Here is a 27,955-nt window from a genome sequence, read left to right as displayed (position 1 = left end):
GCACTGTCCATTTACAAGCCTCTTCGTGATCAGGAATCTGTTCATTTTAGGACCCCGACTGATACAAGGGCTTTGTAAGGAATATACTGCACAGTAAGTATTTTAGGACCACAAACTATCAGCATGCTCCTAATCATGTCTACTCAGAAATTCAGCCCTACTGAACAAAATGAGGCTTGCACCCAGCTAAGTGGGATTAGGACTGCAGTCTAAAGCATTTGGGGAAGGAAGATCTATATAAAATTGAAATGACCGTCGATATAGGCTGTGTGCATTCCACAATGGCACTGTGTTAATGCAAAGTGTACAGCTGAGGATAGAATTCTGCATCTTGGGAACCACCACTTTCATTGTGTATAAATAAGAAATAAGACCAGAGCCTCCTAACTATGAACCATAGACCCGAAAGTGTGTCAGTAAGGTGAAGCAGCAGCTTTTTATTCATTCATTCATTCAAAGATTTATAAATGGCTTTTCAGGGCAGTTGCCTTCGCAAGGCAGTGTCCAAATTAAATACACAATAAGCAAAACAATATAAAATATAAAATAATTAAGTTTAAATCCACATCATATCCCTTAAAACAAAGTAAAACTTTATCACGACACAACCAGAAGTAGCTCACTGGGTGGGGTGGAGCCACTATGCTGGCTTCCCAGCAGGTGGGTCACTGTTCCATACCAGGATGGGGAGGGGAGAAGCAGCAGGGATGTTGGCACACTGCAATGGCATCAGCAGGAGCCCTGGATTGGCTCTGCCAGTGTATTTGCACCAGGCCAACCTCCTGTTGCCTTGCCACTCTCCCTCCCATAAAACACAGCAGCCCAATTGCCAGGCTCTTACCCACTCGGTGAGCTGCTTCTGGACACAGCAATTAACAAAACACAAATTGAAATAAAAACATGTTAAGAGTTCTTTTAAAAATCAGCAGTGATGGGAGGGCATTCTTTAAATACAGATCCATCACTGAAGATGCCATGTTTCCAGTGCCCATCAATCTTATTGGTGGACCAGATAGCAAAGCCTCAGAGGCTGATTGTAATGCTCAGATAGGTGCACACATGTCCAGGTGATCCTCCAGATAACCTGATCCTAAACAGTTTAGGACTTTAAAGGCCCAAAACAGCCCTTTATGTTGGGTCTGGAAATAAACAGGTAGCCAGTATAACTAGAAAGGAATAGGATACAAAACAGAAGCAAAAGTAAGCATATTTATTCATGTGTATTATTTTATACAGGTCACAAAATCTTGACTTACTGTAGCACAGAATTCAGATTCTCTTTGAACAGGGTATATATTCTACTTGAACAGTGATAGAGTTTCAGTTAATAAACATCCATACCTTGGATACTGATGGTGCATTACTCATGTGTTTTGGAAATGTTTTGCATTATTGATTAATGAGATTTTGGAAGATAACCTGGTCAATACTGAAATATATTTTCTCTCCCTTTTTAAAATTTACTAGTGGAGAGATTCAGGAAATCTGGTATGAAGAAATACAGTGTGCAGAGATTAGTATTGCTTCATTGCCAACACGCACTGGATTGTTTTATGCTTCCAGAGAACATCAGATCACGTATAATACAAACTGGCAGGTTTCCAAGCTGCTTTGCCCAACTACATTGCATTTTACAATTTCATAAAAGCGTCTTTCTCCCTGACAGAAGACAGTGATGATAATCATAGCAATCAGTCCAAAATACAAACAGGATGTTGAAGGGGCTGAATCCCAGCTGGACAAGGATGAACATGGCTTACATACTAAGTATATCCACAGGATGGTAAGTGAGGACACGTGCTTGCCATTTCAAAAGAGGTCTGCAGCTTCCCTTCTCCCAAATAAGTCCCCTTTGTGCCTTGTCCTCAATCAGTCCTGCAGTTAAGTGCTGCTTTGTTGGTGTTCAAACTCTGCTCCCTATTAGTATCGAGTGTATTTTATAAGCAGTGCTGCTTGCGATTGCTCAGACTTTCTGTTTGAGATAAATGTGTATGACTGGCTGCTTGACTTTCTATATAGTTTTGCAGCCTGTTTAAATCCCTTTATACCCTTTTCCCAAGTCCCTTAATGTGAGCTTATCTCATGCCTGCACTTCTTCATATTGATTCACTACAAAAAGAGACTGAAACCCACAGACAAAAGTAAATCTGACTGCCTGACCTGTGAAAATAAGCATGAGGCATGCAAGTAAGGAAATTCCCATCTGTATATTTTCATAAATTTCTGAGCTAGTGTATTCTCTTTCTCTGTGCATTTGATCTTCTCTCCCCATGGCCTTCCCATTGCCACAGAAACACATCCTGGCTCACACCTTCATGAAGTCTTTCCAGAGTTTCTTCTGATTGAATAAGCTGTCACAAAGCTGGTTCCTCCTTTGAATAAGCTGTCACAAAGCTGGTTCCTCCTTTGAATAAGCTGTCACAAAGCTGGGTCCTCCTCCTGCTGGGAGAGAAGCACAATATCAAGCCAGGCTGAGGAACACCACTAGTTCAGGTTAATCAGGATTCTTCATGCAACACAAAAGTGAAGAGCTGGCCTATATCAGAAAAAGCACAAGACTTGCTAGGGAAAGGAGTGGTTTCTTCAAAGACTAACAATGAGCTTTCCTAACTGGAGAGAAAGCTGCCTATTTGTATCAATAGTGATAGTGGATTGTATCTAACAATAGTCCTACTGAGAATAGACCCACTGAAATTAATAGACATGACTAAGAGCCCATCTGCACTAGACATTTAATGCAGTACCATGCCACTTTAAACAATCATGGCTTCCCCCAAAGAATCCTAGGAACTGCAGTTTGTTAAAGGTGCTGAGGGTTGTTAGGAGACACCTATTCCCCTTACAGAGTTACAATTACCAAAATTCACTGGGAGGAGGGATTGACTGTTAAAGCAATGCTTTTGATTCTGCTTTAAATGTATAGCACAGATGGGGTCCAACCTTAGATCCATTGATTTCAGTCTACTCTATCACCTAGTTGGATATAACCCAGTTTTTTCTTCCAACATTGTTTTGCATCAACATCTCATTTTTTACTAGAATCAAAAGGTACAATACAGGAAAAGCTTTCAGTACAACTTAGTCATGATTAATTACGGTAGGGCCCCACTCATACAGCGGGTTACGTTCTGGACCCCTGCTGAAAAGCAAAAACCGCTGAAAAGCAGAACTCATTGAATAGAATGGCGCGCGATGCCTGAAAACAGCCGTAAAAGCGGAACAAGTGCCGTATGAGTGGGGCTTTAGTCTAATTGCGTCTAATTGAGACCACCGCATTAGCAAAGCACTGTAAAGCAGGGCCCTACTGTATTGCTAGTAATTTAAGGTTAACCAGACTATTCACCCAGATACCCAGCTGTATTTTTGATATTTACAATACTAGAGCCCTTTAGACAACACATAGCAACAATCTCAGTGCTGTGCACAAAGGAAGTCGGGCCTCAAACCCTACTGCAATTTCTGAGCTATAAATCAGCACTTCCTGATTTCCTCCATGTTGCTTACCTGAAGCACAGGAAGTGGCTTGGAGGACCCAGTTTTATAGCTATAGTATCACAGGCTTCACAAAGGCCTTAGAAGGACCTGTGAGCCTCACCAGAGTTGTCACCAATCCACATTCATTTCTGATCAGACATGGACTCTGGAGGGTTTGGAAATAGATCTAAATTGAATTTGGGAAATGGGAGTGAAACCACCAAGTTTGTCAAAAGTCTAGGTTTTTTCAGAAATCAAATGCAACTTAACTTTTTATTGCTTGACAACAAAATAGAAGTTCCTTAGTAAGCAACTGGTCAGTTTTCTTTTTGATATTCTTTAAAACACATTCACACACATTTACAGGCCATTTTGTAGTATACACTAGCTAAACAGCAGGTGTGAAAATACATACAATTCAACATAGTGTATGGGGTCTTCATCAAGAATATGCATCAGTGGGTTGTCTGCACACTACAGCATGTATATTTGTTACTCTGGGGTAGAAGGGGAGCTAGACACAGTTCTCCCACCTCCAAATATGTGACTGGCACTGTCAGAGCTAATACAGAGCAGTTGGTCATGGCAGCACATGTAGTGTCTGACCTAGTGCCAGGAGGAGCGTGCACCATCCTGATGCCTCTGAAATTCACAGTGCAGAAGGGAGGCACACACAAACCTCCTTGCGAATGTGAAGCATAGCTACTGGATTCAGGAAATCTGATACAGAATATCATGTTCCTGCACATGGAATGGTTTGGAGCATAATGCATTTTAACAATGCAGAATGCCAATTCTTCCCATTAAATTGGGCTAATTGTGTTTCTCATTTTTTAGATGCAAATTGAGTTTATACAGCAAGGAAGCATGAACTTCAGATTCATCCCTGTGCTTTTTCCAAATGCAAAAAAGGTAAAGAAAACTGATTGAATTAATCATGCTTTATTCTTTATGACAATACAACCTAAGATACAAGCTTTCAAAAGCCTTTTTCTGAATGTTGAATAAAATCCTGTTAGCATTTGAAATGGCATCTTAGAGAAATGCTTCATAGCATTCTTAGATAAAAGTGTAGTTTGAATAAAAAATACCATCATTCTCTCTGTGTGATGTGCTCAGGCACGAGTGCCATTTATTATGTAGCTCAGGGGTTCCCAACCTGTGATCTGTGGAGCACTTCATACAGGTGGTCTGTGGATTTGTGGGTGAAGATGGAAGACGCTACATCCATTGCATTCAATAGTTATATTGATTTTTAATTTCATTTTTATTGCTTCGTTTATTTCTTATATTGGAATACAATAAAATATAACATTTAAAAAATAAAAGCTATCAAAATACAATTAAAAATCATACAACATTTAGCCCACCATGTTACAATTATTACAATAGGCTGAAAAATCATTAAGTGGTCTGCCAGGACCCTCAGCAGTTTTCAAATGGTCTGTGGGTGGGGAAAAAGTTGGGGAACCACCGATGTAACTAAAACAGCACAATCCACACACAAGAGGAGCGGCATCAGCAGGTCTGAGGGAGCCCCAAGATTTGAAAATGTCAAACAAATATTTAGGAAACCATCCACCCTCTAAACTAGTCCAGAAGACTGAGCATGCTCTGTGGCCACAGAATGCAGACTGAAAAAGAGGGGCAGTGGAATGGAGAATAGTAGAGGAGGACATGGCTGGCTGGCTGGCAGGCACACTGAGCAGGAATGCAATACTCTACACTACACTATTCTGTTGGAAGTCCTACTTGTTAATGTACTAAAAGATTTTTTGTGCTGAGTAATTGAAGAATGAATTTGAGGGGAGGGTTATACTTTATTTTACTATTGTATCCAAATTTCTGAAAAGTCCCTTACTGATTTTTTAAAAATAGAACCTTGCACAGGTCTTTCTTTTGGCAATGTTAGCATGAACTAGTGAGGGCTGGGTGTCCCTGAATTGTACAGTGACAAGTTGGTCTCTCAAACTGGACAAAGTAAAAGAGCCTTCTGCAGCTGTCATTGATACAACAGAGATTCCATTTCTTTTTCTAAATATCTAATATTTTGTCCAAGATGACAACTGTATGCAAAAAGTCAGTCCGCTATCAGCCTTTTGCATCCTCATAAGATGTAAACCGCCCAGAGAGCTTCGGCTATGGGGCGGTATATAAATGTAATAAATAAATAATAAATAAATGTATGAAAAGTTGTCTTAAGAATAAATAGGGCTCAACCTACCAATAATTAAGCACTTCTATGTTCCACTGATTTGCAATAGTAAGCATGTGCTTAAATCTCTGTTGAAATAAATAAATACAATTTGGCCAAAGTGTATCCCTTTTTACAATGCAATTCTGTGCACATCTATTCAGAAGTAAGTCCAGTTCAATGGGACTTACTTCCAGATAAGTATGAATATGGCTGCATCTTTTGTTCCAGTTTTCAGTGAAAGTAAGCTTGGGCTTAACTCTTCTACTGACATCAATGGGACTGGGACAAGTGCTCACCTTTGGCTGGATTAATACTCATTGCTTCTATTTCTGGTATATATATATGTGTTTCTCAGTATCTTTGGACTTCCCTTCTAAATTTGTGGTACCTTCAACATAGTACCAAATATCTGTTCCATGGGCAAATGTGCAGGGACCTTGCATACCGTCACATTGATTCAGCCTGTTGCTGCTGTCAAAGAGCAGTATATTGGGGTAGAAGTCTCACGTCAGCATTAAAAAACAGAGGAGATATCTCTAATCGCCTCTTAGTGCTATTCAGAGAAATCCCAGAACAAAGGAGCAGCTCTTTCTGAACCCCCGCTTCCCAGCTCACACTGGGATGATAGGGCAGCAAGAATGTAGTCACCTCTACAAATCCCAGCAGGAGGACAGCAGTCTACTCAAGTCTTGTGAGATGGGAGAGAAAAATGGAAATGGACTGCCTTATGGCTACCCTATGAATAGGGATTTCATGGTAAGCAGTATTCAGAGGGGGTTTACCATTGCTTTCCTCTGAGGCTAGTCCTCCCCACCTGGCTAGGGCCTGCTCAGCTCGTCACAGTGGCACAAGCCAGCCCCTTCCTTGTCCGCAACTGCCAGCTGGGGGGCAACTGGGCTCCTTGGGGCTATGCAGCTTGCCCACAGCTATACCACCTATGATGGGAGAGAAAGGCATCACTTATTATAACATCTCCAGGTTCTCTGTGGCTTGGAAAGGGGGAGGGATCTGCTAGAAATGAATGTGACAGTATAACATAATTTCCATTGTACCTCAGTGCTAAGCCTGAGGGGTGCATTTTAGGAACTATGTCTGCTTGCTATCAGTTAAAGGGCATTAAATCTGAGTGATGGTTAATGCCATAATGTGCACACAATGTTTCACACAGGTGATTTCCACAGTGAATTATTCAAATTGCACCATAAGCTCGGAGAGGGGATCCAAAGCATGACTAATTGCTTGTCATGTTTTGGCAAAGGCTCTTAAGGGAGGGAGAAGTTTATGGATGAGTCTATAATGCCTGCAAGTTTCTGAAACACAGAAATAAAGGGGTTTTATATATTCTCTCCCCCCCCCCTTTCTCCACAGGAACATGTGCCTATCTGGCTTCAGAACACTCACATCTACAATTGGCCCCAAAATAAAAAGAACATTCTGTTGCGGTTGCTGAGAGAAGAGGAATATGTTGCTCCTCCGATAGGACCTTTGCCCACTCTCCAGGTTGTGCCATTATAAATGTCCATTAAAGTGCATATGAAGCAATTGTTGTATGACTCTGTTGGCAGGCAGCCAGGATTTCCCTGGCTTCTTGTTCTAGGTGATGAAAAGCATGCACACTCCTCCCCATACCCCCGCCAATAATAGAATTGTCTTGGGGTAATACAAGCCCATGTGTTTTCTTTTATCCTGAATGTTTCCTTCTGTGGCTGATCAGGCCACTGCTTCCCTGGCAATATTTAAACAAACTGCAAATGGAAAGAATGTCTCATCCTTTTGTCTTCTAGCAACTTGTTTTCTAAGCCTGCTGCACAGCCAGTTAATACAGTCATTGGCACTGTAATAAGCAAAACAATTGTATTCCTGTTTGCTCTGGGTTCCTTTATTGTGGGCCAGCTGTTCTTGCATTGTACAGTGGTCTCCTGCAGTCATTTCATGTATACAATAAAACAGTTGACTTTCATATGGACTGCCATCTTTCTCACTGTAGAGAAAGACACAAGAGTTTAACAGCTTAATTGTGGGTAAACACAGACATGAACTCCAAGGTTACGGTTTGGAGATATATACATACACACACTGTTCATCTTTTTCATACCTCATAAAGTGTTCCTCCTGCTGTGGCTGTGAACCATAGCATAATTATTTTATGCTGGCCTCGGGCAGCATAATTATTTTATGCTAGATTCGAGCAGCATAAACACAAGTCAAGCACTAGCTGTGCTCTATTTGAATACCCCACTACCTCCACTCTCTTAGGATAGAACTACACATTGTACTGGACATGCAGCTACTGCCCAAAACAGCATCCCCCATAACATGTAGGGATCACTTATCCTGTGATGTCACCATGTTGACTTCTCAGCCAGTGATGTGCACACCAAAGGCATCTGCTTTGGGCAGGCAGCTGGTGACATGGGATGAAGGGCAGTAAAAGGATTCATCCCTTATCAGCAGGCAATGGGAACTTTTTTCCCTAAGGATAATAGCAGCATGGAGAAGATTTTTGTCAGGATCACCGCTGTGGTGAAAAGAGTTATATTGTCCCCTCCGCATCACCGTGTGCTGTGGAACTGATCAAACACAGAGGCTCCATACCCATTATTAACTTAAAAAAAAAGATGATCCATTTACCATTACATATAGTTGGGTCCTTAGGCTGCAGTCTACCTTCTTGGAGGTAAGTCCCACTGGAGCCTGTAGAAGTTCATTCTGAATAAACCTAAAAATAGGCTGGAAAAGGATTTCTGCTCTCCTGTGTGATCCTGTTCTTTAAAAAATTACACAAACCACACAAGGAGCTACTCCTCACTAACAGCTTACAATGTGGAACTGCACCCATATTAGCCTCACAAGTGTGGCTGCATCTCTGAATCAGTGCTTTAAACGGGAAACCTGCAAGAAGGTACTGGTACCCTATTAATCCCATGATCCACTGTAGTGCTACGGTATGCCGATAACTGCCCATTTTCCACTGTGGAAAGCTAAAACAGATGTGAGGTTAAATGAATGTAACGTTCATCTTTTAACTGTGGGGGAGGGGGATCAGGAGGGCTGTGGCACTTAGGAAGGGGGGGTCATCCACGCCAAACCTTCTTCCCCTTTGCTGTGGTCCACACAAGGACCCTCAAGCCTACTGTCAGCCCAGAAAGGGAAGAGTTCATTGGCACACACGCACCAAACGCCTTCATTTTTAGGCTCTGTTTTGACACCAGTTAAACAAGAAAGCCAAAACCTATTATTATATGTGCAGCAAGATAAACAAGAGAGCTTGGCCCCAAAGAGCAGCTTAATTGAAAAGGACTGTTGTTCAAGGTCTAGCGTCCCTTATCTTGAGTTAGCAGGGCTGGGGGTATAGCAGAAATTGGGAATGACTGCTACTAACCTCGCAAAAGTTCAAAGGGAGAAACAGTTTGTAGCTGTATGACACACAAGTGAGACAGGCTGTTGAAGGAGAAAGATAATTACTATAATTTATCACATGTCCACATTAATGAAGCCTGGGTGAATACCTGGGTTTTAAAAGAAACAAAGCTGCATATCCTAGTACAACAAGTTTACCATGGCAACGGGCAGAAACTAGCCTCTTGCAGTTATCTGTCACTGAAGGGACAGAGTAGGCTTGACTTATAATTGAAAGTAAATATTCATGTACTCAAATAAAAGCAGTGGGCAGGGCTTACTAAAGCAGCTATATTCATGTTCTCCCTGCCAACCTGCTCATCAGACAAAGACTATTTCTGTATTAAAAGATTATTCCTTGCACTAAGCAAGAGTGCAAGAAACAGACTGCCTTTGATTGTATGGTTCTGATATTAAAAGGTCCAAGTCAGAAAAGTAGGCACCTTGGGTATCTATAGATGGCACTGGTGCCAGCTGGGGAGGATGGCATTTTGATAGAGAAGGAAGGCAATACCCGAATATTTCAGGCCACGTGCAGTCAGGCTTCAGAAGCACTTATATCTATGACCACCACTCGGATTCTGTACAGTGAATGAGTGGATGATACTGAATGCTGAAAAGGAGTCCCCCACCTGTCGCTTTTGCAAGGTTCTCTTGATCTGAAAAATAAGAGTCGACACAGCAAAGGCATGTTCCCTTAGTGTGCTTGTGTCACGCAGGCCTTTTCATTGGTTTCTACTCAATTTATTGCACTTTCAAAAATGCACAAAGCTCATAAATTGCAGCATAGCCACACCTGTTACATTAAGATAATATTTGTACAGTCAGAAGCAGTTACACAGCTTAGATTATCAGCACAGATCAGAGTTTCCTAGTGGCTGTTGTTTAGCAAGAATAAAGAGCTTATGGTAAAGGGCAGCTTGTAAAAGGCCTATAGCCCAGTGGTACAGCTTATGCTTTGTTTGGAGCAAATCCCAGGGTCAGTCCAACGTATCTCTAGGTAGGATTGGGAAAGACTCCTGCCTGAAAAGCTGGTGTCAATCAACATAGACAGTACCGAGCTACATGGACATATGGCCCAACTCAGCAGCTTCCTATGTTCTTAAATGATCTAAAAACATAAAAATTAAAGTTACTTTCACAACGGTGCACAACAAAATCAGTTCAGCAGTTGTAGCTTTTTTGTTGCTACATTGCTTCCACTTTAATAGCCAGCATGATGATTGACATTTGAACTTGATCTGTTTTGCATTGTGCCATTTAACAACTAAGTTTATCCTTATGTTGCAATGGTGCTTGAACACAGCTGTTGTCAGAATTTCACCATCATTCCAATTTTTCTATTCCAGGATGAATAACTCTTTGTTTCAAATATTGTAACAATGTCAATCTTCTCCACCAATACCATGATTATTTTCATTATATTATATATATGGGCTCCTACTGGGAGAGAGGGTGGGATATAAATCTATATATATATATATTCCACCCATATGAGCAGCAAACTGGGCAAAATTTTGTAAGCCTAGACTATTACATCCACTGATAGAATGGTGTGCAACGCCCAAAAACCGCCATAAAAGCAGAACAAGTGCCTTATGAGTGGGGCTTTAGTCTAATTGCATCTAATTGAGACCGCCGCATTAGTGAAGCGCCGTAAAGAGGGGCCCTACTGTAATTACATATTCACATATTCATATTGCTTATTTGCAGATTAATGAGGAAATAGGATGGAATGCAGGCCTAGTGCCAACAGCCAGCCAGTTGAGCAATGGTTGAGGGTGCATCTTGGGTGTAGCTCCTGCTCTGTGATTTGCAGTAGCATTGGGTCATGCAGCATGTACCCTGAGCCCCTATGCTGAGGCAGATTGTAGAACAGCAGCCATCCTCCCACTCCCCCGCTGCCGGCATGAGCTGGCCACGCAACTTCCTGTGGCACTGTGTCAGCAGGCTGTGCACGCGTGCTTGCCATCACCCAAGATGGCGGTGGGGATATCAACATGCCCCCCACCATCTTGGGTGATAGTAGGTGTGTGTGTATGCCAGTGGTGGTAGTAGTGCTGCAGCTGCCAAGCGCCCCTGCAGTCTGGTACCCAGGGGCCCACTGCAAGCTGGTGCCAGCCCTGATGGAATGGATTTACAGGTAGGCATATATGAAAACGGTGTGGGCTAGATATAAAATGATTTGTACATCCCTAAGTAGAGCTTGATGTTCATACACCCTTCACAGACATAAAATTGTGCAACCCTTTCCCTTCAAGTTTTGATCAGAAAATACAGTTACCATTGTAAAACATTCTAGAAATGAACATAAAATGAGAGGAAATCAGTGTTTAAATATTTTGTTATTGTTAGCTGCAAAGGGTTTGGGTATTGGTTATACTGTTAAGGAATAATAAAAAGAAAGGCCACCTATGAAGTGTTAAAATATTTTGCAACCTTCTCCCGGTGCTCCCACCAAAGGAGATGAGGCAAGAGGTCACTAGACAGGGGACCTTTTTAGTGGTAGTGTCCTGGTTATGAAACGCTTTTCGCAGAGATGTGCAGCTAGCATATACATTGTGGTCTTTTGGTGCTAGGTAAAAGGCCCTTTCATTTCCCCAAACTTTTGAGTTAATTGCTTTTAGTGCATTTTTAGTTCTTGGTACTATTTTTCCTATGCTGGGTTTAGGTTGGTTTTTATAATGTGTCTGTGTTGATTTTTATACAGAATTTGACCAGCTTTCATGATGAATTCTTCTTGTATTTTTGTTGTTATATCAACACATTTTAATATATTTGCAATGGGATTGGATTTTTATATTGCTTTGTAAACCACCTGGAGGATTTTGTTGAATGGATAATATATAAATGCTGAAAACAAATTTAAAAATAAAACATTTTATTAGATTCTAGAACAATGTGTAGAAGGGCTATAAAAACACACAACGATATATTATCAATTGTATATTTTTTTTAAAACCACAAATGTGAGTGGACTCGTGTTTAGACATATAAGAAACACATTCTTATAAAGCACAGCTTATATAAACCTCAGTTACACATAGTGCTGCCTGGACCGTGTGGCAGATAAACCAGTCCGAATATTAAGGCTTCTGCTGACAACTAACTGTGCAATTATTTACTTTTTCTTACTGAAGCCTTTGCAAGTTCTCTGTAGCTTCATTGAGACTTTCTTTTGGTGCTTCCTCTCTGAGCTCCTGAATAAGGATAAGACAGAATGAACTTCCTGAATCATTCACTTCACTACAAAGAAATGCATTGTTTCTGACCATTTGAGACTATACATCAGTAAACAGTTTGTGTGGGAGTCTCTGAAGAGTCTTCTAGGATAGCTTATTCTCCTGGATCTATTTGTCTAATGAAGTGGATCATGTGATGAATGTGCATAATGGGTTTTCTCAGCTGCCAGTGGAAATCCTAGCAGATAAAATGCTAAATCTTACAAGCATCACTGGATGTATATCAAGTTAACTGCAGAGGTTTCCTTTTCTAAACCAGAATTAAGATGCAGAAAAATGTTAGTGTTCTCAATCTAAACCTTGGGCCTCACCAAATCCCATCATGTCTAATACAGGACATGTCCTACAATTTAAGAAAATGAATAAACCACAACTTGCTGGTTATGTGCCCAGTTCCAATTTCTGTAAGTTTCATTGCCCCACAGTGGGGTGGGGAATGGATCCTACACCTAATAATGTGGGAATATGCCCCCTTACACTCAGTGGGGCTAACCTTTGAGCAGACAGGTATAATATTGTGCTGTTGTTTTTTATTTTTACTTCATAAGAGTGGTTAACTAGCTGAGAGCCGCATTTACTCTGCTACAGTTCCACAGAAGTACAGAATTACATCTGGAATTAATTATCCTGTGGCTTCTTGAAGTAAGGCTGCATTTCTGGAGAAATTACACAATGTTTAATGTTACATTTGGAAAAGCTATACATTTTTTCACTGAGCTGTGGAAAACAATCCATTCTATTCTATGTGGGCTAAATAAGGAGTCTGTTCTAAAAATAGGCACTCATATTGGTTTAGTTTTGGCAAGAGTTATAATCCTATACAGATCTGTGAGGACTGCAAGTTCAAATGAGGACACACAAGCAGAGAGGATCAGGTTTGCATTTGCCCTGTCACAGAGAAACCCATGTTCTTTTAGTTGTCAGGCCTTGATTGCTCAATACTAGCAGAAATGAAATTTAGATTTCTGTTTATTTTGAGATGCTAGGGTTTCATACCTAAGAGCAATTATAATTTCGTTCTGTAAATAGATACTTAAAAGAAAATATTGTAAATTCAGCAACATATGGGTCAATATTAGAGGCAGCTTATGTCTTGACTTCCAGGGTTATGTAGAGCAGTGGTCTCCAGACTTTTCAGACCCAGGATCTAGGTTTTAACCCAAGTCTGGAACATGAGTGACCCCTGAAATGTGATAAAGTGAAATGAGCTGCTTCAAGTGGTGCCTGTCCCCTGCCTCAGGCTCCAAGTGTTGGCCTGAGAAAGACTCATGGTTGAGATGATGCGCCAGACACCCCACTTGAGGAGAAAATCTTCTATAGTGCCCCAGCCTGAGGACATAGCTGTTCCACCATCCTTGGAGTCTGAGGATTATTCTCCTGCTCCACTATCATGCCAGAACATGTGACTGCCAAATGGGCTGCAGGTCCTTTAAATATTGCAAACAGCTATCTTAGAGGGGCAGAACCATTGGAAGGTCAAGCCCTGCCAGCTTTCGTTAGATGTTTCTAAGCATGTTTTTGATAGTTTCATCCCAAGCTCAGCTAGCATGATGCACTGTGAGCTGCCCTTGCCCTTACAGGATTGGGGAAACTTTTTTCAGCCTGAGGGTCTCATTCCCTTCTGGGGACCACATGCTACTGATGGGTGGAGCAATGAATTTAAATTTTAGTTTTGTATAGTATACTAGTTTCTACATACCTCCCATGCACTGCTCTCTTTCCTCCATCCAGGCAAGCAAAGCTCATTATCAGACTTTAAGGGCACATTCCAGCCAGGCACAAACATTCAGGAGGGTGTGAAGCAAGACTGGTAATGGATGTGGGGAGAGGGTATGGTCCAGGTACAGTCCCAAGAGGACTGTAGAAGTGCACCTGGCATCCAGTCCTGAGGTTCTACACCCTGCTCTATAAATATTTATACTACTTCCTGAAAAGAACTTTGCTCATGTTCAGAAATCTAAGACTCTATACAATGAGGTAAATTGTCTGTGTGAGCTTTTTGCCTTCCCATCCCCAAAAATAAACTCCATTATAGACGTTGACATTTGGTTGCATTGGTATAAAAAAGTTTCTCTGGAATTTCTTGCTAAAAATCTTCTCTATGAAGCCATCCCTTGTGTTTCAACAATAGTTGATGAGGTTCTATATGATTTGCTGTCCTCTGCAGTTTAGGAAAGTGAAACTAAGGCTATTTTTCTCCCACCCTCAAAATTGGTTTAGACAGAGGGTGTGTGATCTGTAGAGCTTAAAAAACCTACAAACAGCTGGACAGCTGAGGGTTTGTCAGGAGATTAGGCCTGACCAGTGGCAGCCTATCAGGATCATTTTTCTATGGTATCCTTACAAAAAGGGGACCTGCCAGCAGGGTAAGGTTTCAGACCCACTCCTATCCCAAGATCCAAGACATGCGTCCATTATGACAAGAGCCAAAGTAGCAATCACCATCATTATACCACCACAGTATTGTCAGACAGCACCATCTTGCCTCCATTTTGCGTCCCCACACCTTGGATCAAAAGTCTGGAAAGGTTAGCTGGCACTGTCTAACAAGTTAGGACAAAATGTATTTGCAGTTCCCACTGACAACTTCTATTTAGATGGACAAGAAAGCATCCCATCTCCTAAATTCCACACTGTACTCGTGTGTATTTTGGTAAACATGCTTATTTCAAAGCCAGCTCTACCAGGTCAAGAGTGACCTGTCCATCAACAGAATACAGCCAAGGAGATGGAACAGGTTTACCCTGCCTGGCACTTGAGCGAAATTCCTACATCATTTTAGTTCCATAGGGGCTTATTCCTTGAACATGAATTTATTTATTTATTAAATTTATATCCCATTCTTCCTCACAAAAGGAGTTGAAGTTCACAGACATGGCCCAAGCAAGTGTGGTAACCATGACTCAGGGTCTGCTTCTTATCCACCCTCTATCTGCTTGAGCTTCAGCATGCCCTTCACATGTCAACATTTTCTTGGTTAATGACAGTGTAAGAAACAAAGTTGTTGGACTGTGTACTTACAAAGGGGAAGATGGATAACAAGGTCTGCTGGGCAATCAAGCAAATTACCAGGGGGAAGGCTTGTTCAAGCAAATTGAATGGCATTCCTGATCATGTGAGTGCCAGGCCCATATCTTACTCCCTCTGGAAACCTGCACTTTGGGAATATTGTGTTCGAATAAAAGCAGACCAGTTCTTAAAATTCTTGGGACTTAGTATAGCATTATCTGTAGTTTTTAAATATATAAATATCTATTGTTATTAAATATCAAAAACTCAAAAATAAATAAACCCTAATAATTATAATATAGCTTAGAGATCTCACAAATACAAATAAAAATACACATTTTTTAAAAAGAAATTACATGTTGCCATTATTAACATATTAATGAACAATTCTTTGTTTTCTTGCCTTTCTGCATTTTTAATGGAGCCAAAAAATATAATAAAAAGATTATAAGGGAGAGCCTGCTTTGTTATTTCTTTATTATACGGAAAGGTACACCAGCATTTCCTATAGCATCTTAAATACAGTATTATCCTCAAAATAAACTTAATATATGCTTACCTTAAAACATAATGCAGAATAGTTAACTGAACAATAAAAAGTGTGCGAGCAATTTAAAATTTACACTCCTGTACTCAAAGCAATGTTCTGGCACATGTCCCATTTTCAGCAATCAGAACTCCTACAAGCTGAGTGATCTGAAAAGGCTGATAGTTATTTTGTAGAAGTACATTATAAGAAAATGATCTTACTTTTGCTTAAAACATAAGCAAGAACTAGCAAGAAAAGATTTATCTTGGAAAAAATAGGATATATATAAAAAATCTATTAAACATATCAGAAATACCTGAGAATCATTCTACAAACGCTGAAGATGAATAGTGAATGAAATATGAAATATGAATTTTCACTGTGATGGCAATTATAAGAAAGCCATTGTAGGTTTGAGACATATTTACTAAGAACAGAAAAGTAACAGCTCATCTCCATATATTTCTGCTTGGACCAAGGCGATGTGGCTCCTGCAGATTTCACAGCATTATGGCATCACAACAGCAAGGACCTCAGTGCTCAAAGCAGTTGAAAACACAAGCAACTGTTCATTTATCTTGTTGAACAAACAAAAGAGAATTTTGACTTATGTTTTCACTAGAAAAAAATTGAATTCATTGTAGTATGTTAATCCCTTCTATGCTTTTCATCATCTCTCTAACCTCAGTAAGTGTGAAGTCATAATTTGCTACCAGAAGAGAGTTCAATACTTTTACTTGTTGAAACAATTGAAATTTCCAAGATTGGCAGCTTTTTCAAGTTCAGGATTGCTGGACATAAACAGATTGTTTCAAAAGGCATCGTTTCACATATTTTCCAGGGGCAAACAAATCCACAGCAAAAATTCTATGTTTACTGTCAAGATGCAATCAAATACTTCATCCTAGAAGAAACTAGCTGCATCAAAAAATGTATTCACCCACTATTCTTCACAAATTCTGAATTTTGTCCTAGCTGTAACTTCACCCTGTTGCTGTTTTATTGCACATGGCTCCCTAGAATATCAGGGGCATTGCAGGCTCCACAGTGCCAGAGAGAGCACTCAGGAGCAATGTTAATAGCCCTCTGCATTTCACCATTCCACAGCAAGAGGAAAGCCTTGACATGATCATCTCCTCTATCCACTGGAAAGTCCCACAGAGCATTCAGGAATCTATTAGGATTCATAAAACTCTGGGAATGGACCATCTTAATCGGTCCTTGCACAGACAGATAGCTGCCACGAGTCTAAACGTCACCAGGAAGTGGTCTGACCATGACAATGGAGTTACAACCCCCCTCCTCATTTCCAGACTACCCCCTTCCAACTTGTAGCAAAGACCAAGTCAAGGGCATGTCCTGCTCTGTATGTTGGGCCAATGGCAACTTGAGACAGTCTTCAAGAGATGTCTGAAGATTAGCAGCATGGACACCAACTGAGCATTGGAGACAACTAACAGTGCTCCTCTGGAGGATCTCAGTGATCGAGCTAGGATATAAGGGTCTAGGTTATCTTTAAGGTATCCCAGCAGTCTGTGGTTGATCCTGAACTAAAGGAGGGTGTTTTTCATTATTCCCCCCTATAAAATTCCTCCATTTTTCAGTGATTTCCCCCTCCCCTCCCTGTCCAGAGAGAAAGAGCACCTTCCCCAGTCATCTCAGACCCTACGGCAGGTGAGACCTTGTTAGTGGTACCATCACTGGCAGCTGTCCAGTTGGTGTTGACTCATGACAGGGCCTTTTCAGTGGTGACTCCCCATTTGTGGAATGCCCTGTCCATTGAGATCTGTCTATCTCCATCATTATTGACTTTTTAGGAAGAATTTGAAAACATCCCTGTTTGCCCAGGCATTTGATGACTGAAGGAGACTGTTCCTGGCAACTTCGGAGATTACTGGACAGAATAATGCTTTTATCTGCAACTGTTTTTAGAATATTTTAAATTGTTTTTAGAATGCTTTTTATTGTTGTTAAAATGTTTTGTTGTAAATATCTTTGCATATGTTTGCAAATATGGGCTCCTTCGGGAGTAAGGTCAGGATATAAATTGAACAAATAAATAAATAAATAAATAAAAATTCTCCCAGCAATCATTCAGACATTCTGGATCCCCCCCCCCCATCCCCAGTGGAACATCTCTACTCACATATTAGTATGGCCACATTGTTTATTCATACTTTATTCACAGAAATACACAGTTGACAGGAAAGGTAATCTAGTTCTAACGAAGCTGGAGCTTGGTCATTGGCCCCATGCTAGAAGAGAGAAAGACAAAAGGAATATGCCTCCTCTCCCTCGGCTGAAGGGGGGGGGAGGAGGAGAGTTGCATTGGCCAGCTTTTCTAAGGATATTTGTTTACACAGAAGGAAGACAGGTAGATAAGCATATGTCATTTATTCATTCATTGGCGATCACTTGTGGCCGACTAAGATTGTCTTCCAAGATAAGGTCTTTAACAGTGGGTCCGTAACTGACTGTCGAGGCCAATTCAGGATCCACACAGCCTCCCATAGTGAGGACATAGGTTTCCAGATGGAAGATAGTCACGATGAGGATTTCTTTGATGTGCCTTCCGCTTAGCTCATTTGTCCCATTTGCCCTGTATTTGTGCTTCTTCAAAGTCCACAGCACCTTTGATAGTAGCCGACCTCCATTTGGGATGTTCATGGGCCAAGACTTCCCAGTTGTTGATGTTCATGCTACATTTTTTAAGATTCGCTTTAAGAACATCTTTAAACCTCTTTTGCTGTCCACCGATGTTCCACTTCCCATCCTTAAGTTGGGAGTAAAGTAGCTGCTTTGGAAGACGGTGATTAGGCATTCGAAAAACATGGCCGGTCCAGTGAAGTTGATGTTGAAGGATCATTGTTTCACACTGGTAGCCTTTGCTTCTTCCAAAACGCTAACATTAGTCCATCTGTCTTCCCAAGTAATTTACAGAATTTTCTGGAGGCAGCATTGGTGGAATCTTTCAAGAAGTTGGGAGCGGCGTTTATAAATGGTCCATGTTTCACAGGCATACAGTAAGGTCGGTAGTGCAATGGCTTTGTAGATAAGCATTTTGGTCTCCCTGCGAATATCCCAATCCTCAAACACTCTACACTTTATTCAGGAGAATGTGGCACTCGCAGAGCTCAGATTATGTTGAATTCAGCATTGATGTCAGCTTTTACAGAGATGGCTGCCGAGATAGGGGAAGTGATTAACGTTCTCCAACGTCACACCATTAAGCTGGATTGATGGTGCTACAGAGGGACTAGTTCATACCTGTTGATGAAGCACTTTGGTTTTTTAAATATTGAGAGCCCAAGCTTTCCATATGCTTCTACAAAGACATTTAGGATAGTTTGAAGATCTTCCTCTGAATGTGCAGAGACTACATTATCATCGGCATATTGAAGTTTTACGACAGAGGCTGACATTACCTTACTTTTTGCTTTCAGCCTACTGAGATTAAAAAGCTTTCCATCTGTTCGATATATGATTTCCACACCAGTAGGAAGTTTCCCCTCAATAAGGTGTAGAATCATAGCAATGAAGATAGCAAATAAGGTAGGAGCAATGACGCATCCCTGTTTTACGCCTGATCCAACTCTGAATGGATCGTTCTGAAAGCCATTGTTGTCCAAAATTGTTGCTGTCATGTTGTCATGAAGGAGTCACAAAATATTCACAAATTTATCAGGGCATCCAGTTTTCACAACGATGGTCCAGAGAACGGTTCGATTCACAGTGTCAAACGCCTTAGTCAGATCAATAAACGCCATATATAAAGGTAGATTCTGCTCCCGGCATTTTTCTTGAAGCTGTCGTGCAGTGAAGATCATGTCTTCAATAAATAAACAAATAAATAAATAAAATGTCCACTGTCCCTCTGGAAGGGCAGAAACCATTTTGAAATTCAGGGAGAACATCCTCTGAGATCGGCAGGAGGCAATAAGGATTTTACTTGCAGTAGCAAGAAGAGAGATACCTCGATAGTTCCCGCAATCTGTTCTATCACCCTTCTTAAAAAGGGTGATAATTATGGCGTCCTTAAAGTATTCTGGGATCTCCTCCCTCATCCAGATTTTTTTGATGAGCTATGAAGTTGTTGTGTAAGTTCAGGCCCACCTTCTTTAAACACTTCAGCAGGAATCCCATCAGGTCCACTAGCTTTGTTGTTCTTCATTTGATTCATGGCTTTACTGACTTCATTCAAATTAGGGGATACTGCAAGCTCGTCTCTAGTTTGTTGTTGTGGAATTTGCAAGAAGACGCCATCAGCCATGATAGAGTTACGATTAAGGAGGTCATGGTAATGGCTCTTTCCAGTGCAGTGCAATAGACTCTATATCCTTTAGAAGTTTGCTACCATCCACTGAACGTAAGGGATTTGTACTGTAATTTGTTGGTCCATAGATGTCCTTTGTGGCATTAAAAAAGCCCTGTGCATCATGAGCATCTGCAAAGTGCTGGATTTCTTGAGCTTTCTTTATCCACCAGGCGCTCTTAAGTTCTCTAGTTCTTCTTTGGACCTCAGCCTTTGCACTGGCATAGATTTTTTTCTTAGCAGCACAATTAATGTCTTTCTGCCATATCTGGAAGTCTTTCCTTTTCTTATCGATGTTCAATCTCACTATCATTCTCATCAAACCAATCCTGATGTTTCTTAGTTTGGTATCCAATAGTTTGTTCACATGCTGCAATAATGGATGTCTTCAGTTTAATCTTGTGTTCCTCAACATTTTCAGGGAGTTCCATCGGTAGATGTTTCTTGAGAGTTGTTTGAAAGCAGGCTTGCTTAATCGGATCTTGAAGAGCATGGATGTTCATTTTATGCCTTGGTTTTCTTCCTTGGAGCTTACGTTGAGGAACAATATTAATGGCCATAGTGGATCGAATTAATTGGTGATCTGTCCAGCAGTCATCAGCACTCGTCATGGCCCTAAAGAGGAGTACATCACGACGATCTCTTGCACGGACAATTACGTAATCCAGGAGATGCCAGTGTTTTGACCGAGGGTGCTTCCATGATGTTTTAAATTTATTTTTCTGACGAAAGAGTGTGTTTGTAATAACAAGATTATGCTCTGCACATTTAGTCAGAAGTAGAATGCCATTCAGGTTGCTATTGCCGACTCCTTCTTTCCCAATGGTTTCTGGCCATAAATTGAAATCATGCCCAACTCTTGCATTGAAATCACCCAAGAGGATAATTTTATCCTCCTTAGGTATCTCTGATAAGATGGTGTCCAACTGGGTATAAAAATTTTCCTTGATGTCTTCATCAGCATCTAATGTTGGTGCATAAGCATTTAGAATAGTTGCCTGCTGGTTTTTGGCAAGTATTAACTGGAGAGTTGAGAGTTGTTCATTAATGCCAAGAGGAACCTCTAACAAGAGCTTCACAATATTATTTTTAAGAGCAAAGCCTACTCCATGTATTCGTCATTCTTGTTCAGGCAGTCCTTTCCAGAAGAAGGTATAACCTCCTTTTTCTTCCTTCAGTTGACCTTCTCCTGCTCTTCAAGTTTCTTGGAGTGCTGATATGTCAATATTAAAACGTCTCAACTCCCTCACGATGATGGCAGTCCTGCATTCAGGATGTTCACTATCTGTATTGTCCAGCAATGTCCGTATATTCCATGTTCCAAAATTCAACTGTCTTTTGCGATAGCTAAGTGGTGACCCCATTGGATGCAATAATCCAGTCAGGGAGAGAGATGAGGCAGACTATGTTTAGGGCACCTTTTCTAGCCCCCTCCCCATACGGGGAGAGCAGAGTGGATCCTGAATAGGACTGCTCAGTTGTGGATATAGCTGCCAAACTACTCAACTGCCTCGGTCCTTGAGCCAGGACGACTGAGTCTGTATCCACTGCCCATGTGCCAGTCCATGACTAGGGGCTTCCAGATTTCAGTCCTGTCCCTGTTGCCATTCGCCAAATGCCATGGTGCTTTTGGTTTGGTTTGCTTGGAAGACACCTGTGTGTGAATTTATTCATGTGGGGAGATCGGCACACGACGATCAACACACAATCTTGACAGAAAAAGGCTCTGATCCAATGGCATGCATACCACGACAATTGGAAGTCTTTTATCTGCTGCAGCCTTCATCCGCCTTCACAGCCGTTGTAACGTACACATTGTTATCCTCTGCCTGTTCTGCCATTGAGAGCTTTCTTGGATCATTCTTTGTCTGGTTCCTCTCCCTTGACCTTACCGCCATGGGTGACCCTGCTGGGAGTACATAACTCCCGACAGCATCACTCACAGGGTTCATTGGAACACACAAGCCCACTCACCACTAAAAGGTGACGATCCAGCATATGTAAAGATAGAAAGAATCCTCCAGATGGCTAGGCTGTCCATCTCCCCTCAGGCATGCAGACTTCAACCCCAAATCTGAGTTGCAATTTCCCACACCTTCAACACTCTAGGCTGAATATCTTGGAAAGTGTGCTTCTACTGACATGCGTATGGGTACATTTGATCATGCTAACAGTAGGATTGTTTTTTCTTGTGGCTTGTTCCATTTTGTCTCTCCATGTTCCCCACCCCATGAACTATTGATAGGGCTGTGTTGTGTTCCATCCAGCCCCTAGCCAGTGCTGCAAATACTTTCCCTCAGCCCATTTTTTTTTGGGGGGGGGAATCATCACAGTAGTTCTGATTTTTTCTGGTTACAGAAAAACATAAAATGTTAAGCAGTAGAACAAGCAGTATTCCAGTACTGAAACATGATACAAACTAATTATATGAATTACTCACTTCAAGAGATTCAGTGAAAACAGAAAATCCACATGCATGGACATTGGAAGTCTTTTGTGATATATTGGAATAAAATGCTTCATGTTTCTATAAATTATAGCATCTCTTCTATTCTGGTGAAAGTAACTACATATATTTTCTTTTTGTTTATTTGTGGGTTTTTTGATATATTTTATGGCAATAAAATTGTGTTGTTTAAAAAACTAACTATTCTAATGATTTGGCAAATAAAAAAGGTCTTTACTTAATGCTAAAAAGAAATAATTCTTCATGCCAGGTGAGCCTCACTGAGTCGACTTAGACTGAGGAGACAAGGAGAGAACCTGCCTGCACTGCGAAGGAGAGAAGTGAGAAGCAGCTTGGAATGCTTGTCTCTGTTGACTGGTAGGAGAAAATTTCCAGAGCAGTACAGCAAGACGAACTTGCACTTCAACAGATCAGCAAAAGGGTGGAAAAGAGGTTTCCAGCAGAGTCCTCAGTTATAGTGCTGGTGAGGCTTAACTGGGATGGAGAAAATAAAAGGGGAATTTGGCTTAAGGTTTTTATAGGGTAGCTGTTTCCCTAAAACTGTCTTGGTACAACACTGATAGTAGAATATGTTATTAAAGTTAACACGTTAACAAGGTTTTTGCTCATTTAAAGTCCCAGGCTATAGTCTGAAGGCACATGAGGCCAGTACCCTGCTGAAGCTAAGCAGGGTCAGGTCTGTTCAGTGCCTGGATAGGAGACTGCCTGGGAACCATATATAGGCCGCCTTGGGTTTCTATGATGAAAAGAAAGGAGGGGTATAAATGTAATAAATGAATAATAAAGACACTACACTTGATCTTAGCAGAAAGTACTATTTTAAAGTATCCAAGAAAGTTTGTTTACTTAACAATCTTGCAATAAATAAATGTAAATACATCTTAATATTCATGTTTTCTCTGCAGCATTAGTCTAAACACTTCATTTGTGGGTAGTAAAAATGTATTGTCAATATTTTTTAAAAAAACATTTAAAAAACAAATAATATAGTATCTGTATCTGCCTGGCTTTGTACTATGGCTGTACCCCAGAATTACCAGGTTATTGATAAGTTAAGGATTCAAAGGGAGTAAGTGAGATTGAATGGTGGCAGCGGCATGGGTTTAGGAAAACCATTAGAGTGGGAATTGAGATTTATTACTCTATAATAGCAATATAATACCCCCGCCCTTCCATCCACAGCCATTGATAGACTTGTTTTATGTTAACTTTTCTAACCTCCTTCTTAGAGCCATCTAAGATAGTGGCCACCGCACTGTGGAAGTTAAGGCACTGTATGAAAAAATGCTTTGTGTGACCTGAATCTCTTGCCAATTCACCAGATGACCACATATATCACCAGATGACCACCAATTGCTATGTATTTTCTTCTTTCCTATATGTATCACAAAAACCACAAGTTTTTTTTGCCTATTTGTGAATTTATCTGGTTTTTAATCCGGGAAGTAAGAAATGGGATCCTGTGCAAGTTTGCTGATAATGGATTGATCATTTGCATGCTTATTGAGTTCAGTGGAATTTACTCCCCTGCAATCATGCTTAGGATAGGTGGAACTGACCACAGGAAAATTAGGAGGGGAGGGGAAGATATTGGGTGGGTGGGCACTGGGCAGAGGGGAAGCCCCTTTCCTTTCCAAAAGGAAAGCATTGTGAACAGTATCATTTTTCAACATTTCCCCACCTTTTTATTCTACAGCAGGCACATGTAGTCTCCCACCCAAATTTAAACCAAAGGCGTCACTGGACACATCCACACCAGACCTTTATTTCACTTTAAGACAGTCATGGTGTCCCCCAAAGAATCCTGGGAAGTGTGGTTAGTGAAGGGTGCTGAGAGTTGCTAGGAGACAGCCTGTTCCCCTCACAGAGCTTCAGTCAGAGTGGCTGACTGTTAAACCACTGTGGCCACTGGAGCTCTGTCAAGGGAATAGGAGTTTCCTCTCAGCATCTTTCACAAACTACACTTCCCAGGATTCTTTGGAGGAAGCTACAACTATCTAAAGTGAAATAAAGGTCTGGTGTGGCTCCCTGATTAGTCAAGCCAATCAGCTGTGAGTCTGGCTGTTAGAAAACTGACAACCGGTTCTTACTGAGCATGCCTGGACTTATCATTGACTTTAATGCTAAATTTCTTAAATTAATTAAAAATCGGCCAGGCAGTTTTTTAACTTTTAAACTGCAGAAGATAAAAGTCAGAGTATGGGGCAAGGTCAGTAACAGGATTACAGGTACTCTGTGAACATGACTGATTTTAAATTAATTCAACCAATTATGAGAATCCTGACAGAAAAAAGTCCAAAATGGGTCTGGATTTTTTCTCTCTGTGTTTACACTTCGAACTCTCGATTCTCTTTGGCTGTTTTGTGTATTGCCATGAAAATTTAGAGGGTTTTTAACCAAGGGTTTCTGAGTTCAGGGCTATAAGTTTTGTACAGTTTTGTTTTGAAATGAGCTTATGGGAAGCATCAGAATGGCATGGGGGGTATTTTCAATTTAACATTGCAGAATGCAAAAAATCCATGCTGGCTATAGTATACAGCCATTGTTGTGGCTGTACAATGAATGGATTTTCCTTTCTAGGGTTGGCCGAGATAAGAGAGGGATTGGCCATGCTGAAGGTCACAAAGGAGATGATAATATGGAGTGTCTGGAAATAAACATAAACAAATGTTACTAATCTGAATGCAAGTCTGAGTGCTCAAAGGAGATCCCATGATCAGTAAGTGACCTCAGTTTGGTGCCAAAGCTGGTATGGGAAAGAACAGATGCAATCCTGGGAGAGGAGATGTGCCTGGATATTGATATAACCAAGTCCTAAAGTGCCAGCTTACTGATTGATAGACGAGAGACCAAGGGGCTCAGCAAAGATATCAAACGAACATCAGGACATTATCAGACTATAAAGACACCTCAGCTTCACCAGAAGATTTGAGAAGTTTCTATCAAAGTCAGCATCGAGATGGAGGGCTCACCTCCTCCCCCTTCTCCAAGTCTCTTCTTCCTCGCTACAGTAAACTAGTTGGCCACCAATTACTTGTATGATTGTGTGGCTAACAAAGATGAGGACTACTAGGTATATTTATTTCACATGTTACCATTCCTGCAATGGGGTGACTCACAAGGGCAGTGTCCTGGTTGTGTTAACATTGGACATCTTTCAATAAAGATTTTAAATCCTGTTATATTGGTGTGGTCCCATCACTACTACTACTGGCATCCCATTGCACCCAGCCTGATCAACTAGGAGCTCTGAATATATTGGTAAGACCTGATTCCCCGACACTAGGTGTCAAATTCTCTATCCACTTTCTTCCCATCAGACATAATTTGATAAACCTCTATAACTTCCAATGCAATATGGTCCCCTAAATTTGCAAAGGTATATAAAAAAATATTCAGCTTGTACACAACAGAGGACCTATGTGTGTCAAATACATTAGCGCTATATCCTACATAAAGTGTTCTTTTTAATATACATGTAGCATAAGAAAAACATATTATTCTAAACTGCAGAAACATAGATGTAGTGCTTGTGTCCTTATAATAGTGCTGCTTTGTTATGCTGAAGCATAAACAAAAATGGAAAGATATGTTTCCAGACAAATGAATTATTTTTTTGACTGAGTAAATAGAAGGGTGGATTTTTATCATAAAATTGTTAATTAGCAAAGTGAAGCAAGGCTTTCCATTTGTCAGTCACTCCACTGAATATTGAGATATTAGAAAGATATGTAGCAAGTACAATATATGCTACATTTCAAGTTTGAGTAATAGGTTGTCCCATGACCATTTCTCAAAGAAAGGACAGAAGATTATAGAACACACCAGTGTTATAGACATCCGCCTTGACGTTCAAGACACCCCAATTCGACCACATATCTATCCTCAAAGAATAGGAGGACTGAAAGCGGAAAAATCGCAAGGCAATGCATTAGCAGGAACGAAGTCCCTCACAGTGAGAGGGAACTAAAATCTACCTGGAGCCCGAAACGATAGCTACTAGAAGAACCCTAAGCACCCTGCCTTAGTATTCATGCTTTTATACAAAGATATTCAGACTCCCGCGAGAGCAGGTGCGGTACAGCCACCTGCGGCAACGGGAAGAGCGCAACTGTTTCCTCTTCCGCAGCTCACGGTAATGGCCCCGCCCCTCCAAACAGCTAGACGCCGGCCAGCAACCGCCCTTTTATAGGCTGAGTCTCACTCGCCATTCATCTTCCTCTCCTCCACCTCCTGCCCCCCCTTTTAGAGGCGAAGGGGAGCGCGCGCAGGAAACGTTATTTTAGAAAAAAGGCCCTCAGCTCCTCCTCCTTTTGCTCATAAGCCTTATCGACACAAGATTTCCCTTTCCTCACCTCTCTACTCTCCGAGTCGCCTGAAAGACTCACCTTTTCTTATAGATAAACGGCTCTGCTGCCGAAATGGCGGCTAAACATGGACCCTCACCATAACAGCCCCATCCAAGCCTGAAGCCTTCCAGCCTATCGGCAGCTCGGCATTCTCCACGATTATATCATTCCCCAGCCCGGGGAGGTCGACAACCGAGCTATCGACACCACCACTACGACTATTAAGAAGACGGAAGAAAAAAGAAATTCTCGCGCTAAAGCTGGATGTGGGAGGGGAAAGAATAAAACACCCAACCCTCCCTGCACTTCTCGGTCGACACCAACACTCCCCTTCCGTCACCCAACGACGGTGGTTGGGTCCGTGACATCATCATCATGGCAACAGCTGCAATTGAGAAATTACTGTTAAAGAGCTCCCGCGCTCGAGGGGAAAGGTGGCTTTTGGCCATGAGGTGTATATTTGCTTGGTTATAGACGAGCTTTTGCCTGGCTTACCGTTGCTGAGGTCTCTAGGCGCGCAGGGCGGGCGCTCACGTCGGATCCCTCCCTCTCTCTCCTCCCTCGCTCCCCCCAGTGCTCCGCCCGCTCGTCCATGCGCGCGGGAATGCGCGCGACAGGCGGGTGAGGAAAGAGGGAGGGGGCTGCGCTCGAGCTGCGGCGGGGTGGCAGCAGCTTGAAGAGGCGCAAGTGGGGGGAAGCCCCAGCCTCGGGGTGCGCCTGACGGTCGCCCTGAGCGGCGCCTCTCCTCTCAGCGGCGAACATGTTCTCAGTGAGGGTCGTGACTGCCGATTACTACATGAGCAGCCCTCTCCCCGGCCTGGACCCCTGCCAGTCCCACTTCAGAGAGGCCCCGGTCAAGAAGGTGCCCGTGGTGAGAGTCTTCGGAGCCACCCCGACAGGTAAGAGAGAGCCGGCTAGTCAGGGCCCGGCGGAGAAAGGTTCCCACTCGCAATTATTCCCGTGTCCGTTGGGCGCTG

General features: G+C 41.7%; 2 protein-coding genes and 1 long non-coding RNA gene across 4 annotated transcripts in view; 2 read left to right on the top strand and 1 right to left on the bottom strand.

Moving 5' to 3' along the window:
- The window catches only part of TRAF3IP2 (TRAF3 interacting protein 2), a 48,252-nt gene extending 40,621 nt beyond the window's left edge, over nt 1–7,631 (top strand). For both annotated transcript variants that reach the window (XM_061623632.1, XM_061623631.1), the window contains 3 exons: nt 1,667–1,783; nt 4,312–4,386; nt 7,040–7,631. In XM_061623632.1, the coding sequence (XP_061479616.1) occupies nt 1,667–1,783; nt 4,312–4,386; nt 7,040–7,186 (339 nt within the window). In that variant the 3' untranslated portion in view covers nt 7,187–7,631. The remainder of the gene's footprint in view (nt 1–1,666; nt 1,784–4,311; nt 4,387–7,039) is intronic.
- On the bottom strand, nt 418–27,348 carry LOC133383261 (uncharacterized). Its single transcript, XR_009762223.1, has 2 exons — nt 27,018–27,348; nt 418–2,442 (listed from the first exon to the last, which is right to left on the bottom strand). It is a non-coding gene; the product is annotated as an uncharacterized LOC133383261 (long non-coding RNA).
- The window catches only part of REV3L (REV3 like, DNA directed polymerase zeta catalytic subunit), a 166,219-nt gene continuing 165,120 nt past the window's right edge, over nt 26,857–27,955 (top strand). Inside the window, exon 1 of the mRNA XM_061623630.1 lies at nt 26,857–27,877. Within this exon, the coding sequence (XP_061479614.1) occupies nt 27,739–27,877 (139 nt within the window). The 5' untranslated portion in view covers nt 26,857–27,738. The remainder of the gene's footprint in view (nt 27,878–27,955) is intronic.

Source organism: Rhineura floridana, chromosome 4 (genome assembly GCF_030035675.1).
Source record: "Rhineura floridana isolate rRhiFlo1 chromosome 4, rRhiFlo1.hap2, whole genome shotgun sequence".
Lineage (NCBI taxonomy): Eukaryota > Metazoa > Chordata > Lepidosauria > Squamata > Rhineuridae > Rhineura > Rhineura floridana.
The sequence above is the reverse complement of the archived record's forward strand: the minus strand, read 5'-3'. Positions and strand labels throughout refer to the sequence as shown.